General features: G+C 51.9%; 2 protein-coding genes across 2 annotated transcripts in view; one reads left to right on the top strand and one right to left on the bottom strand.

Moving 5' to 3' along the window:
- The window catches only part of ADPRM (ADP-ribose/CDP-alcohol diphosphatase, manganese dependent), a 136,370-nt gene that overhangs the window by 74,903 nt on the left and 44,905 nt on the right, over nt 1–16,562 (top strand). The window lies entirely within an intron of this gene.
- TMEM238L (transmembrane protein 238 like) lies at nt 9,393–9,632 on the bottom strand. Its single transcript, XM_081579649.1, has one exon. The coding sequence runs from the start codon at nt 9,630–9,632 to the stop codon at nt 9,393–9,395; it is 240 nt and encodes a 79-aa protein (XP_081435775.1).

The following is a 16,562-nucleotide window of genomic DNA, read 5'->3' as shown; positions in this document are numbered from 1 at the left end:
TCCACCCCTGGCTGGCAAGGGACATGAGTGGCAGCTGACTCAGGACAGCATGGGCTGGCCAGGATGTGAGGTCCCTCAGAGCTGACAGAGACACCTGGGGCTGGTCCAGCCCGTCCAGGACTCCATGTGACAGAGGCAGCGGTGGAGGAGATGGGGTCAGCTGGGGGGCAGCCTCCAAGCACAAGCTGGGCTTCAGAGCTCCTTCCCCATAGAGGATCCAGGACTTGAGTGTGCACTGGAATCCCCAGGGCTTGGAGAGTCTGGCTGCAGGGCCCTGTCCCCGAGGCCTCTCAGTTCAGGTCTGGGGTGGAATCCCTAAGGCAGGAAAACCAGGATGAGCTGGTCACGCAACCAGGGCTGGAGCCCTCACCCTTCTTAGAAGTTCCCAGTGAGGCTGACCTGCTGGTCCCAGGACCGCACCTTGAGAGTCCCCCTTCATTGCTCCAGGTGACAGCAGAGGCTAGAGTGGCTGCAGTAGCCTGGATTCTTCAGAAGGGCAAAAGGAGAAGGGGGCGACCGAGGATGAGATGGTTGGATAGCATCACCAACTCAAAGGACATGAACCTGAGCAAACTCTGGGAGATGGTAGAGGACAGGGAGGCCTGGCATGCTGTAGTCCATGGAGTCACAAAGAATCAGACACACAACTGAACGACTGAATAATAAACAACATTAGCACCTCCATGTGTCACTTTTCTGCCAGATATCATTGTGTTTACCAGGAACCAACACAACCCAGGTCTGTGCTGGGTGTGCCTGAGTGACAGTGTATGGGCCTTTGTGTCTTATATAGGTCTTTACCCCAAGCTTTGCCTAATCATTCTTATAGCCCTTCTTCCCTGAGGACAAGCAGGGGTGTGGGAAAATGCAGGACACTGGGCATGCCTGTGTGAAGTAGTTGTTGCTGGACCACACTTGTCTGCCTGACTTTCTTTTCCCTTAGTTAGTGTTAGTGTTAATCGCTCAGTCTTGTCTCTTTGTGACCCCATGGACTGTAGCCCTCCAGGTTCCTCTGTCCATGAGATTCTCCAGGCAAGAATACTGCAGTGGGGTGCCATTTCCTCCTTCAGGGAATCTTTCCAACCCAGTGATCGAACCTGGGTCTCCTGCCTTGCAGGCAGATTCTTTACCATCTGAGCCATCAGGTCTTTACCCAGAAGGTTCTTTGGTCCTTCACTTAAATACATTTTGGAACCGGCCTCCATGCTGAGGGGCTCAGCTTCTGATCCACCTCCTCCACAACACTGTAATTTTACTGTGAGATGAGTTGACTCAGAGGGGCTTTAAGGCTGTTGATTGGGGGTGGGCCGTAGAGCCGAGATGGACCAACTCTGCCCCCTAGAATGCCCCTCTGCCCTGGCTTTGTGGGTCCCTGTGGGTCCTGTCTGCAGTAAAGTGTGGAAACAAGGTTGTGTGAAGTGTAGACTTGATTATTAGTGGCAGTCTTGACTGTAAAAAGCTTTACAGGTGACCGGTCCTGCAGTCCTGGAGTCATTAGGCATCTGAGGAGGTGACCTAAACTTCATAGCTCTGTTTTGACTTCTGCAAAAGGGGGAACGATACTCTGTGAGGTGTTTACACTCAGGAGGTTGTGAGTCTCAGAAAGCCAGCACTGCATGACACCTGGTCCTGTGACTGTGATGTCATTATTGTTATAATATTATCCCCTAACAGGCCGGGATCACCTGTAAGGTCACTCAGCTTGTAAGTGGCAGAGTGGACTGAGTCAGGTCACTGAAAAGACCAGTTTGTCTCTCAAGGGAACAGGTAGGAAGAGGGGCCATGAGGGCTGTAGGAGGCGTCCCATGCCCAGCCCACTGGATCAGACCTGGCCCGGCTTCGTGTGGCCCTGCCTGGTGGAAACACAGCCCCTCCTTGTCCTCCTTGCTCTCCCCCTGCTTGCCCTGTGTGGCGGGTGCTCACGGGCTCACGGCCCTGTCACCTGCAGTGACACAGAGCAGCGTGGAAGCCTGGTCAGTGTCACATTCCTGGTGCCTGGCACAGCCAGGGTGAAGCGCGAGGCATGCTGGTTCATGACTCACCTGCAGTGTGAGGTGCTCACCTGCCTTGGCTGCTGCCCAGCTTGCTCCAGCTGCCTGGGGCTCCGCAGGGCTCAGGGAGAGTCTGTCAGCAGCTTAAGGTGGGGTGGGGAGGGCGGTCAGAGAGGGCTCGACAGGCAGCCTGCAGACCTGGGCCCAGTCCTGGCTCTGCTGCTCTTCAGCTGCTTGAACTTGGGAAACTCAGGTCACCTGCAGGCTTCAGAGTCCCCTTCTCTAAATGGACAAGGTTATTCAAGGTCCTCACTCTTCAAAGTGTCTTAAGGACACCTTAAATGCAGCAGTGATACTGTCTGGTGCCTGTAAGAAATGGAAGCCCTCCCTGAATTGGAGTCTGGTTTCAATGAGACCCCTGGAGGATCTGCATCCTGTTGGCAGGGTGCTGCTCCCATCATCTCTGAGATGGAGTGTGGAGCTTGTGGCCTCTACTTCTGTGCCATCAGGGATCCCTGAGATACTGTCCTGCCCAGGCAGATGCTCAGTTGCAGACCAAGCCTTGCCCCTAAGGGAACACCCCAACTTTGCACACACATTGCCTAAGTGTGCCTTCTCAGTTCCCGCTCTTAACCTGGGTCCTCAGGTGCGTGCATGCGTGCTAAGTTGCTTCAGTCGTGTCTGACTCTTTGTGACTTTATGGACTATAGCCCGCCAGGCTCCTCTGTCCATGGGATCTCCCAGGCAAGAATACTGGAGTGGATTGCCATGCCTTTCTCCAAGGGATCTTCCTGACCCAGGGGATCGAACTTGGGTTATTCTACCATTGCAGGCAGATTGTTTACTGTCTGGGCCACCATCTGAGGGGAAGCCCTCAGATTCCCAAGTCCAGCCTAATTCTGAGAAGCCAGGCTGGTGGCCGAGCACAGAGCTTCCAGAAGCTTCCATGGTGTCAGGATAACCCGTGTGCTGTCTCCATCCACACGGTTCTATGCGTTTCTTCCCAAGAGGTGCTGAGCTGAATATACGATTCCAGTATTTGCACAGAGGCAGGTGAAACAAATGAGAAGAAGTTGCCCTAAAGCTGAGGGTTTGGGTATTTTTATGGAACCACATAGACTCAGAAACAGGTTGTGTGTGTATGTGTGCATGCTAAGTTGCTTCAGTCACGTCTGACTCTTTGCGATCCTATGGACTGTAGCCATCTGGGCTCCTCTGTCTGTGGATTCTCCAGGCAAGAATTTTGGAGTGGGTTGCCATGGCCTCCTCCAGGGCATCTTCCCTACCCAGGGATCAAACCCATGTCTCTTATGTCACCTGTATTGGCAGGCAGGTTTTTTTTTTTTACCACCAGTGCCACCCAGAAAGCCCCAGAAACAATTAATGTCAAGTTAAAACAAAAGGCCAGTTGACTCTTATTTAGGTAACTACCTCACACCATAAATGATCCGAGGCAGCTTCTAAGAAACACACACACGGTTAGGGTGAGAAATAAATAAAAGTACAAAATTAGGCCATGGAAAATATAAATTAGTGATGATGAGCTTGTGAAGGTTGACCACCACCCCATCTTCCCCATCCAGGTACTCTAGTTGGGTTGCACTGAATTAGATGCAGTTGAATCAAGATAAAAATAGAATACTGCTCTTAGGATCAAGAAGTGAGTGACGCAAGGACAGTGCATGGGAGCCCAGCTTGCTTGTCAGAAAAACCCCAGAGGGTTTCATTTGACCAAAAGCTTGACGTGAGCCACCTCACGTGGTCCAGCTGTGCAAGTCGGGGGCAATATTGGTGGTTCCCAGTGTCCAGAGCCAAGGAAGGGGGCCCCTGCCCTCAGCACTGGCTCTGCATCTGCCTTGTCAGCTGGCAAGTTGAAATATGCACCCATGTGCTGACTGGACGACACGGAAGGATGAGTGAGGTAGACCATCCAGGGGCTCACACAGTCTGTCTGAAGAGCCGAAGGAGCAGCAATTCCACATGATGCGTGCTCGCAGAAATCTCACTTGGACTTCTATACTTGGTTCCAATATTTCTTTTTTTAAAGGGACATTAATGAGAGGAGCCTTGGAGGACGGGACTTCTCGTTGACTGCCCAAGCCCACTGTGGAGTTATTGCCATAAAACCCCACTGTGCGAATTTTAGGGGCTCTCCAGACCCTCACAGACAGTTGGGGCGGCGGCAGCAGTCAGCCAGTGGCCAGGGGCAGGGGTGCGGCTGTCTTGATGGAGCCTGGCCCTCATAGCCATCCCTGGACATCCTGGTGGGCGTTTTGAAAGCCTCTGGCTCCTGTGGGTTCTGTTAGAGGAGGTGCCGCAGAGACAGGGCATCTGTTTGCTTCTTCTCCATCAGACGGCACCTGGGCCGAATAAATGAAGACGAAATAGATCAGTCCGAGACTTGAACCTGTCAACTCAAGCCTGGACAGGGTGAAACAAGCATGGTTCTCAGAGCCTGCTGGATTCGGGTATGAATTCTAGTGCTGGCCCTCGACAGTTTCAGGGCTAGTCGTAAAACTACCTTGAGACTCAGTTTTCTCACCTGTAAAATGGGGATCTGAACCACAAACCCACAGAGTTGTAAGCAACAAATGAAGCCTTGAAAGTAAGTGACAAGCCCAACGAATACTGACCCACCTTCCTTCCTTCTGCCATCCCACCCGCTTCAATACCGTCCACAGTCCTGTCTTCAGCCCCTGCCTCCACCTCCACATATGAGCCCCTTTCTGAGTGTAAACTCTGCACATTCAAGGTCTGTTGGGCAGTTCTGCTGATCAGTATCCTGTGCACCCTCAGCTCTGCACGTGCAGAGGAAAACACCCGATTTTGAACAAACCCATGCTTTCCCCTGACCTCTCCTGATTCCATAATGGCAGTGTTTTCTGAAGCCTGTGACAGGACCACACCCCCTCCCCGTTGAGGGAGACCGGGATGTCTCCTGGGCATCTGTTGTCCAACCACATGGTCTCTGTCCCTCTCCCCTCCTCCCTGCACCCATCACTTCGGTTCGGTTTCTTGTTATTGCCCTGCTTTCAAATGGCCCCCACCCCCCGCCTCCCCTGCAGTCTCCATGCCTCTCCTCCCCAGCCCCTGCTGCAAGGGACACCAGGTTGCTCTTCCTCAATCAGAGCCTAGCCAAGTTGCCCTCCAGACCACGGAGTCATCAAAAGTCCCTCCTTGCTTTCCAAATGCCAGGTTCCTCATGTGGCTTTCAACGTCCTCCAAGTTCAGCAGTGAGGACCCCGAACCCCAGTCCCCGGCGTCTGCTCACCTTTTCTGGGCCACCCTGTCATTCTTCCCTTCCTTTCTCTCTGGGCCTTCCCAGGTGCCGGCTCTGCCCGGCACGCTCTTATCTGTTGCTTGGGACCCAGAAGCTGAAGCCACACATCATCCCCCTTCTCCCTCAGCCCTCTTCCTCATGTGGGCTTTCAGGCCCCTCTGAGACCGTGCTTCTTCCGTGTACTTTTGCGAGGCCCTGTGTACTTGCTTACTGTCTCCTTCTAGACTAACAGTTCCTCTGGGACTTAGAGAAAGTCTAGTTCTTCTTGCAGCCCCAGAGTGCGCACTGCTCAGGTAGGCAGTCCTTTCCAGCCGGCTCTGCTCCGAGCCGACCTGGCAGCCTCACTGGCCCCTCTGAGGCAGAGAGGAGAGCCTGTGAGTGGGAAGAAGTGCTCTTCCCAGGCTCAGGGCTAGGCGCCTTTCCACACCTTTCGGCATTGGTTGCCGGGGGGTGGGAGTGCTTGTTGCTGTGGGGATGTGTTTCTGGCATGTGCACGGCAGGTGTGAGGGCCTGTTTGTGTGTGAACATGGCAGATGGGATGCGGAAGCCTTGTGAGTGTGAGGTTTTTATGTGTGTATGAATGTGTGTGTGCAGCGGGTGAAGGACATGTGATGCGTGCGCGTGCGTGGGGTGTTGATGTGTATGGAAGGTGTAGGTGAGGAATGTGGGTGTGGGTGGGTATATGGGGAGAGACTATCGGGGATAGACTGTGTGCAAGTTGGGTGTATGTGATGGGAGAGGTTGGCGTGCACGTGGAGTGTGTGTGACTGTGGGCATGTTTATGAGGGGACGCAGAGGGTGTTTACATTGGGAATGTGTGCAGAGGGCGGGGATGTGGGTACATGTGTGTGGTGTGTGTGTGTGCATTTTGAGGGGGAGTGGCGTCCTCCCCTGGCTTTGAGGAAACTTTATCCACAAGAGATGCCCAACCAGGAGAGTGTGGAGCAAGCAAAGCTTTGGAAAATAGAGTGACTGAATTACAAAACCTCTTGGTACATAGTCAAGGGATAAAAACAAGCCGCACATCCCCAAATTCCTGGAATGTCTTGGAGGTTTTAGAGACTGGGTGGCCCTACCCCATCCTGACGGCTGCCTGGGGGGTGACCTGCTTGCTGATCTCCGTGTGGGTGGGGTGGGGGTGTCCTAGCAACCACCCCACCAAGACTCTGGGGCACACACTCTTCCCTTTGCTCCACTCCGAGGACTGCAGAACTGGCTGAGCCAGTTATAAACTGCCCATAAATCGTGAATATGGTTGGAGAGAACATCAGGGACACAGGTCACAGAAAGGAAGTGGGTGGGTTGAGGCATTTCAGAAATACCTTTTAGCATCAAAACTTGGGTTCAAATTCATGAAGTCTTATGTGAAGTTCTGGTATGAACCTTCATACTGGAAACCCCGCGGCTCTGGTGTGTGTGTGGTGGGGCAGGTGGGCTATGGGCATTCTGCCTGCCTACTGCTGCCCCAGCCCCTGGCGGCCTCTGCAGAAAACAATCTGAAACCTCTCCTGGGGACCAAACCTTCTACTCCAAGAGGGACGTTGGACGACTTGCCCGAGGTCGTCCAGGGGTTGGTGAGCACCCCCTGAACGGTGGGTCCTGGCCAGCTGTAACCTGTCACTCTGGGCGGCCCCAGATACCATCAGGGATGCGGGGTCCAAGCTGAGCTGGATGGAAGGGCCAGCTGACTCTCAGGTCCTGTAGAACTCGGAGTTTGGGGACTGAACCAGTGAAGGAGATATTTGCCTGATTGTGTTCAATAAGACCACAGCGGACCCACAACTTTTGACGTCCCTTTGAGCCTAGACAGAAGTCTGGAGTTCTGGGGCGACCCTCACTCATATCCACCGGGGAATCTTAACACCATATGCTGTTGCTTGAGAAACTGGTTGGGAAGGCTTCCGGGATGTCTGTCTCCAAGGAAGGTCCCACCCCGCTGTAATGGGCTGGCTACCCACATCAGGACACAGGTTTATTGGAGGGCCCCTTGTTTCATCACCTGTCACTTGTACGGTGCCGTACTCACATGAACTGAATCTCTGCAGCACCCTTATGAGGGTGGGGATATCATTAGCATCATCTCTGAAATAGAGGCTATTATTAGCACCCTCTCCATTTTCCAGATTTGGAAACTAGGTCACGGAGTCATAACTAGTTTATAACTAGTCTATAACTTGCCCCAGGTCTTGTAGCTAGTAAGAAACAAGACTGGATTCAAACTAGACAGTCTGAGTCTTGACCTGTGGTCTTCATCACTGGGTTATTGAACTACTTTCAATTCAATGAAGGGAGGATGTGCAGGACAAGGAGACTGAACTGGGGACCACTTGTTGCTTAGGCAAGCAACTGAACTCCCCAGATGGGCTTGCATGGGTCACCATCATTGTCATCCGTGCCTTTGGCCAAGGTGGTCTTTTAGAAACAGATCAAATTATATCAAGTCCCTACCCCTTCCTACATCTTTTTAATGACTTCTTATTGTTCTTGAAATCATGACTAAAAGGATTTTAGGCCCTGCCTGGTCTGGCCTCCCCCTGCTGCGGGGCCCTGAATTTCCCCTGCACTTGCCGCCTGTCCTCAATCACTCTGCTGTCTTCTCTTTCCTGCTACCCCAGGATCTTTGCCTCCCTCTGTAAGATTCCACCTTCTGGGTCAGTTTCTCTACTGAACATTCCCAAGGAGCAATATCCCTTTTCTTCCTAGTCCTCACCAGACTGTTATTGTATTGATGCCTCATTGGTCAGGCTATTTGACTCATGTCTATCTCTCACCTGATGGGAATTTCCTGAGGATAAAGAGCTCGTGTGTCTTACTCTTCACAGCATCCCCAGCTCCTTGCACAGTGCCTGACACATCCTTGTGTTACAGCAACAAGGGCAGGTCATTATCACCAATTTACAGATGGAATTGTAAATAGGGAATACTGAGGCGTGATGCCTCCTGAGCAAACAAGTGGTGCTGCTGCAAGCAGGACCCAGGTGCTCTGACTTCTCATCTCTGTGCTTTCTCATCTCTGTCCCCTTTCACTGGGGACAATTCAGCCTCACCTTCTGGAATGTCTCCAAACCACTGTTCCCTCTCCCCCTTCCAAGGGTCAGGTGGAATCCCCCAGAAAAGACACGGTTATTATTGCCTCCTTCCAACCCGAAGATGACCTTTGCTTTCCCATGCAGCTATCAAAAGGGAGTGCCCAACTGTGCCTGGGGGGCAGGATCCAGCCCACCTGGAGGAGGAGATGATGACCAAACTAACCAGGACTCCCACTTCAGTCCTCTGGGGAGAGCTGCCCACTTCTAGCTCAGGGTTGTGGGGGGCTGGACCAGCTTCGTCTTTTGCATTCCATGTTCATGTGAAACACCTTACAATTATCTGCCTCCCTGGTTACACACAGTCAACCCAGTGCTGGCCCAGCTGGTATGAAATGGTCAGTCATGGTCCCTTGGCTTCCAGGTCTCTCAGGCTGGCTGGGGATGGGCGGTGGGGGCACGGCTGCCTGGGAGCATGGGGTGGGGGCACGACTGAGAGAAGAGGCAGGTGTCCTGAGAGCAGACATGGAGGCAGGTCTTGACCCCTTCTGCACGTCCCATCTGGGCAGGTGCTGGAGGAAGGAAGTGAGAAGGGCCATCCTGGAAGGTTTTGCTCCGCTTCCTCCTGCAGCAAGCAGCCCACAAGGTGAGGGCATAAGCGGCCATCGGGGAACTTTCCATCCTCTTGCAGCGCTCAAAGTTCTCCCCAGCAAGCATTCTCCTAAACAGAGAGTCCAGGTGGGCTCCTTACTCTGCATTCTAAGCTGAAGGGATAACTTCCTGTTCTGCACGGCAGGACCCTTATGGTGGATCCAAAGTAATAGTGTCTGTGGAGACCCCCTTTCCAGTTTCCATGAGAAAAGGGGTCCCCAGGGAGGGAAGTGCCTGCCGCTGGAACCCAGGTGGACAGAGTCCCCAGCCAGGGAGCGGTCCTCGGGCTACCTGCCCCTTCCGCCTCCCCCCTGTTCGGTCCAGCCTCCCGTCAGCCCTGCAGGCTGGTCAGGGGCACTCACCTGGTCCCTGACTGGGCAGCATAGCCCTCCACTCCTCCACCTGCCAGAAGCCCGCGTCCCTCCTCCTCTGCCCACGGCCAGACTACAAGTCCAGTTTCTCAAGAGGTACTTCCATGTTGAGGGTGTACCAGGCGATCCAGAAGAGCAGGCTGAAAGCCAGGATCAGGGACCCTGTGTAGATCAAGAAGTCCCAGAAGTCAAGGGAGGCGAAGATGCCCACGAGCAGAAGGACCAGGCCCACGACGTCAAGCAGGAGGGCCAGGCCGAAGAAGAGAACACAGCGTCCGAGGTGGCACGTTCTCCGCAGCTTCCCCAGGAGCATCGCCGGGAAGGCAGGGGCAGGAGGGGCCCAGCTGCACTCCCCGGGCCGGCCTGCATGGGCAGAGGTTGGTGCTGCCAGCCGCTGCCTTCTCTCCCCGCCAGGCATGAGCAAGCGAGAGAGAGAGAGAGAGCCGCCCTTTCTGGAGCCACACGGAAGTACAGGTGGATGTCCCTTTATGAGTGCGGCAGCCAGTGGGGCAAGATATTTCTTAACTGTTTCATAGCTCAGGTATGACCCTGATGGAAGCAGCCTGACATCACCGCTGGTGCAGCCTGACATTGTCGTCCCTGGGGGCCAAGTGAATGGCGTGGCAGGGGAGGGGTCTGGGTGCCCTTGTTGGTCTGGAGGAGGGGCTGTCTTGGCCCCTGGCCTCTCCAGTCCTAGGCGGGTCCTCCTGGGGTCCTGAGACGTGCGGTTGGCTGGGGTCATCCCCCGCCAGCCCGCCGCCTTCTGCCCTACTCTTCTGGGCAGGGACGGGAGGCTTCGTGTAAAATTTAGAGAAGAGGGTTTGTCCATGTAAATAGATCTTGAAATTGTGCTATAAGAAGCAGTCCATGTCAGCAGCAGGAAAAGCCTGTGTGTCTTGTAGATTCTCCACTCTGAAGCCCCCCAGGCCGGAGCTGCCTGCAATTGAGCTGGTTACAGCCCTCTGGCCTGAAAGCAGATCCTGGGGAGAGGTGGCGATGGAAAGGACGGGGAGGATGGGGCAGGGACACCAAGGAGGGAGGGGACTTGTGGCCTCAGTCTGGGTGGGATGGGTGTGCTGGGTGTGGACCAGGAGGCAACTCCAGGCCAAAGTCAAGAAATGTTTACCTGGTTCTCTGGCAGTGTGTGTTTTCCAGACTGACTGACTCCCCGTTTGCTTTCTGTGTTGGGGCCACTGCACGTGATCCTGAGGGGTTATGTGTGAAACAGGGGTGTCTTATCACCCAGCCCCTCCCAGGGTGTTGTGGAGAAGTGAGTGTCAGCTGAGAAACACGCCGTACCGGCCTTCAGCCATCTCTGCGGGACTGCATGGCCATCTGCCTCTGTGTCCCTGGTTAATCGTGGGCCTTGAACAGGGCACCGAACCTCTCTGGGCCTCCCTGTCCCCACACAACTGAAAAGTCATTTCTACTTTTTCTTTGGCCTTCTCCTATGGACGAAAATGGCTTCCCAGGTGGCTCTGGGAAGATAAAGAAACTGCCTGCAATGCAGGAGATTCAAGAGACACGGGTTCGATCCCTGGGCTGGGAAGATCCCCTTGAGGAGGGCATGGCAATCCCCTCCAGTGTTCCTGCCTGGAGAATCCCATGGACATAGGAGCCCGGTGGGCTACAGTCCATGGGGTCGCAAAGAGTCGGACACGATGAAGTGACTGAGCACGTGCACACACGTGGATGAAAATCAATATGGGGGGGATCAAATATAGTTTCCTATGAGTAAACTAAGCAGGATGAGTGAGAAACTTTCAGGTAAAAAGCATCGTGGAGGGAGTGTTATAAGTTGTAGATTTTAGGATCTGAAACACAAGACTTGACCAAAGCCAGGGAGCCAGTTCAGAGCATCAGCATCTCAAAGTGAGAAATCGCTAAAGCCAAGCCCCCAGCCCGTATCCACATTGTCTCCCCAGTCTGTCCTCAGAAGGGATTAGGTACCTACGCAAGAACACCTCCCAGGACACAAGAACACCTCCCAGGGCAGAAGCAGCGGCTCTTCCCGTCTGTTGTCCCCCGCTTTGGCTAGAGAGAGTCTCTTGGGAAGAACAGTTGAGGGACAGCTCTGCCCTCTTTAGGGGCAGGAGGAGGGCCTCTAGGGTGGGGGGTGGGCAGCACCAGGCTGGTGTGTCCCTGCCTGCCTGTCCACAGGTTCCCAGGCTCCTGGGCAGCATCCTGTGTACGTGTGTGTGAATGACAACTTTAGTGTGAAAATTCCTGGATGCCAGGAAGTCTCTGAGTCCTGGGCCACCTGAATGGTTGGTCACCATGCTTCTGTCTGACATGTGGGGTCAAAGAGAAGCTGGTGTGGGGAGGGTGGGGTTGGGGGTTGAAGAAGAGTAAATTAGGAGTTTGGGTTAACAGAAGCACACTGGTGTTCAGTGTTAGTTGCTCAGTTGTGTCTGACTCTGTGACTCCAGGGACTGAAACCCACCAGGCTCCTCTGTCCAGTGAATATTCAGGCTTGATTTCCTGTAGGAGTGACTGATTTGATCTCCTTGCTGTCCAAGGAACTCTCAAGAGTCCTCTTCAGCAACCACTGTTCGAAAGCATCAATTCTTCGTTTGAATGATAAAATATGATGGAAAAAATTACAAAAATGGGGAAATGCAAGACAGCAGGCATCTATTATGCTTTCTGAACCATGAGCGTGGTGTGTAGAGCGCAGCTAGATGCCAAACCCTGGCCAGTGACTCCGAGGGCTGGTCCCTTAGGGCCCTCTCCTACCCCTCCACTTCTGGGAATCCTTGGGGCTGAAGCTGCCCCTGCAGCTCAGAGAGATCTCTGCTTCTGCTGTCACCACACAGTCCTGCCTCCTCTTGGCAATGGGGACCTGGTCACTCCCTTGGCAAAGTCACCACGGTCTGTCATGCCTGTGACGTCACACCTCTTCATGACCTGGATCCTACAGATCAGGCAGAGACAGAGACAGGGACAGGCCAGCCAGGTGCTGAGCTGACCCAGAGCCATAGTTCCGGGCCTGACTCTTTGAATGACAAAGGCTCGGTCACCGCCTGAGTGGCAGGGCTCGGATCCTGAGCAAGTCTGACCACACGAGCCTGTGCCACTCATCAGCTGTGTGACCTTGGAAAAGTCACTTGCCTTCTCTTGGCCTCGATTTCCTCGTTGTAAGATAATCCCTTATTTCATATGATTACTGTGAAGATTAAGTGAGTTCATAGGTGTAAAGTGCTTGGAACCTGCACGTTAGGACACAGACAAGTGTTACTGTATGGTTGTCACTGGTGTCTTTTATTACATCCTTTCTGCCACAGTGCTTCTTTAGGGAAAACCTCAGGTTGGGAGGGACCTGCCACCAACTCTCTTGCACCATCATCCTCTCCCCTTTTTCAGTCTTGGCTTCACCTGGGGCAGCTCCCTGTCCCCCTGTCCCCCTGCCCCCACCCCCCACCCCCCCTAGGTCCATGCTGATCCCTCCCTCCATCCTTTTTATTATTATTTACTTACTTATAGTTGTTCTAGATCTTTGTTACAATCTAGTTGCAGCGAGAAGGGACTACTCTCTAGCTGTGGTTCAATGGCTTCTCATTGCAGTGGCTTCTCTTGTTGCTGAGCATGGGCTCTAGGGTTCTCAGGCTCAGTAGTTGTGGTGCATGGGCCGAGTTGCCCCGGGGCATGTGGAATCTTCCTGGGCCAGGGATTGAACATGTGTCCCCTGTGTTGGTAGGCAACTTTTTAGCCACCGGACCACAAGGGAAGAACCTGCCTCCATTTGTGATGGCTACAGATTCATCCTTGATGGAGCCACTGGCCTCATGAAATGCTTTTCCAGTCCCCAGTCTCTCATCTCTACTCTTTATCGTCATCACTCTCGAATCTCTCCACTTGCTCTACTCTTCAGTTCAGTTCAGTTCAGTCGCTCAGTCGTGTCCAACTCTTTGCGACCCCATGGACCACAGCACGCCAGGCTTCCCTGTCCATCAGCAACTCCCAGAGCTTGCTCAAACTCATGTCCATCACAACGGTGATGTCATCCAACCATCTCATCCTCTGTCATCCCCTTCTCCTCCTGCCTTCAATCTTTCCCAGCATCAGGGTCTTTTCCAGGGAGTCAGTTCTTCCCATCAGGTGGCCAAAGTATTGGAGTTTCAGCTTCAACATCAGTCCTTCCAATGAATATTCAGGACTGATTTCCTTTAGGATGGACTGGTTGGATCTTCTTGCAGTCCGAGGGACTGTTGGAGAAGTCCAACATCACAGTTCAAAAGCATCAATTCTTTGGCGCTCAGCTTTCTTTATAGTCCAACTCTCACCTCCATACATGACTACTGAAAAAACCATAGCTTTGACTAGACGGACCTTTGTTGGCAGAGTAGTATCTCTGCTTTTTAATATGCCGTCTATGTTGGTCACAGTTTTTCTTCCAAGGAGCAAGTGTCTTTTAATTTCATGGCTGCAGTCATCATCTGCAGTGATTTTGGAGCCCCCTAAAAAAGTCTCTCACTGTTGCCGTTGTTTCCCCATCTATTTGCCATGAACTAATGGGACCAGATGCCATGATCTTACTTTTCTGAATGTTGAGTTTTAAGCCAACTTTTTCACTCTCCTCTTTCACTTTCATCAAGAGGCTCTTTAGTTCTTCTTCACTTTCTGCCATAAAGGTGGTATCATGTGCATACCTAAGGTTATTGATATTTCTCCCAGCAATCTTGATTCCAGCTTGTGTTTCATCCAGCCTGGCATTTCGCATGATGTACTCGGCATATAAGTTAAATAAGCAGGGTGACAATATACAGCCTTGATGTACTCCTTTTCCGATTTGGAACCAGTCTGTTGTTCCATGTCCAGTTCTAACTGTTTCTTCTTGACCTGCATACAGATTTCTCAGGAGGCAGGTAAGGTGGTCTGCTATTCCCATCTCTTTAAGAATTTTCCACAGTTTGTGGTGATCCACACAAAGGCTTTGGCATAGTCAATAAAGCAGAAATGTGTGTGGGTGTAGAGAGAGAGCTGTCCTGTTTCTTCCTGTTTTTATGATGTCATTAATCCATCCTGAGGGTGTCACCCTCACAACCTCATCTGAACCCCATTACCTGCCAAAAGCCCTACCTCCATATACCATCCCCTGGGGGCCGGGACCTCAACATATACATTTTGGAGAAACACAAAGATGCAGTCTGTACCATTTCCCTTGGTGACTTGGATCCCGGCTCCTGGCACATAGTGGCTCCTCCCCACAGAGCTAGGAGAATAGGCCCACTTCCTATTAGGTCTGGCCCAGCAGAGTCAGTGCTGATTCTGCTCTCATGAGCCTATCATGTGGTCACACCTGGACCTCAAGATTCCCCGGACGTGTGGACTTGATGGGCCAGCTGCTTCACTCCTCACTCTGATGGGGAAACATGGATTTTTCTGGACAGTGAGTGAGCTGCCTATGCCTTGAACAAATGGCCATCCTTGAGAGATAGAAATTGTAGGCTTTGATTAGGGCTTCCCAAGTGGTGCTAAGGTGATGCGATGGCATCCGGTCCCATCACTTCATGGCAAATAGATGGGGAAACAATAGAAACAGTGACAGACTTTATTTTCTTGGGCTCCAAAATCACTGCAGATGGTGGCAACCATGAAATTAAAAGACGCTTGCTCCTTGGAAGGAAAGTTATGACCAACCTAGACAGCATATTAAAAAGCAGAGACATTACTTTGCCAACAAAGGTCCATCTAGTCAAAGCCATGGTTTTTCCAGTAGTCATGTGTGGATGTGAGAGTTGGACCATAAAGAGAGCTGAGTGCTGAAGAATTGATGTTTTTGAATTGTAGTATTGGAGAAGACTCTTGAGAGTCCCTTGGACTGCAAGGAGATCCAACCAGTCCATCCTAAATGAAATCAGTCCTGAATATTCATTGGAAGGCCTGATGTTGAAGCTGAAATTCCAATAATTTGGCCACCTGATGCAAAGAGCCGACTCATTTGAAAAGACCCTGATGCTGGAAAAGATTGAAGGTGGGAGGAGAAGGGGACAACAGAGGATGAGATGGTTGGATGGCATCACTGACTTGATGGTTGTGAGTTTGAGCAAGTTCTGGGAGTTGGTGATAGACAAGGAAGCCTGGCGTGCTGCAGTCCATGGGGTTGCAAAAGTTGGACACGACTGAGTGACTGAACTGAACTGAACTGAAGTGGCTCTAGTGGTAAAGAACCATCTGCCAATGCAAGAGACTTAAGAGACATGGGCCTGATCCCTGAGTTGGGAAGATCCCCTGGAGGAGGGCATGGCAACCCACTCCAATATTCTTGTCTAGAGAATCCCCATGGACAGAGGAGTCTGGTGGACTACTGTCCATGGGGTCACAAAGAGTCGCCCATAACTGAAGTGACTTAGTGTGAATTCACGGTTGATTAGGATGGATTGTGGAGCAGAGGGGAGGCAGAAGTCAAAAAGGTCAGAATGAAACTGTTGGCTGGTGGCATCAGGCCCCCATTCACCAAACAGCACAGTGCATGGTGAACCCCTCAACCTCCCAATTCTCTTTTTCCAATCAGCTCACACTTAGTTGTATAGATCTGCATTCTTTCCTTATATAAAACCATTCAGGAGAATACACTGCCTGGTGTAGTCCATTAACATTAATAATGACTAATATTTAGGGTTTAATACATAAAAGCCTTATGTAGATTATCTCAATTAATTTTCAGGAAGAGGCAGGTGCTTTTATTAACCCCATTTGCAGTTGTGAAGATGGGGGTATGGATGAAAATAAACACTAATCCCAAAAGATATCTACACCTCCATGTTCATCCTGAGGTTATTTACAATAGCCAAGATATGGAGACAGCCTGAGGGCCCATCAGTGGGTGAATGGATAAAGAAAATGTGGTATATGTGCAATGGAATACTTGTTGTTGTGCAGTTACTAAGTCATGTCCAACTCTTTGCAATCCCATGGACTGTACCTGCCAGGCTCCTCTGTCCATGGGATTCTCCAGGCAAGAATACTGGAGTGGGTTGTGATTTCCTCCTCCAGAGGATCTTCTTGACCCATGGATTGAACCCATGTCTCCTGTGTCTCCTGCATTGGCAGGTGGATTCTTTACTGCTGAGCCACCTGGGAAGCCCCTAAATTAATATTACCTCAACAGAAAAATTAAAAATAAATAAATGAGCATACACACACACTAAAATGGAGGCATGCAGAAATTAAGTAAGCTGTCTAGGGTCAAAGACCTGGCAAAACCAGATGGGATGTGAGCCCAAGTGGGCTGTCTCTAGAA

This window comes from Giraffa tippelskirchi, chromosome 3 (genome assembly GCF_054371585.1).
Source record: "Giraffa tippelskirchi isolate mGirTip1 chromosome 3, T2T-mGirTip1v1.2.pri, whole genome shotgun sequence".
In the NCBI taxonomy this organism is placed as follows: Eukaryota; Metazoa; Chordata; class Mammalia; order Artiodactyla; family Giraffidae; genus Giraffa; species Giraffa tippelskirchi.
This window is presented reverse-complemented; position numbering and strand designations above follow the sequence as displayed.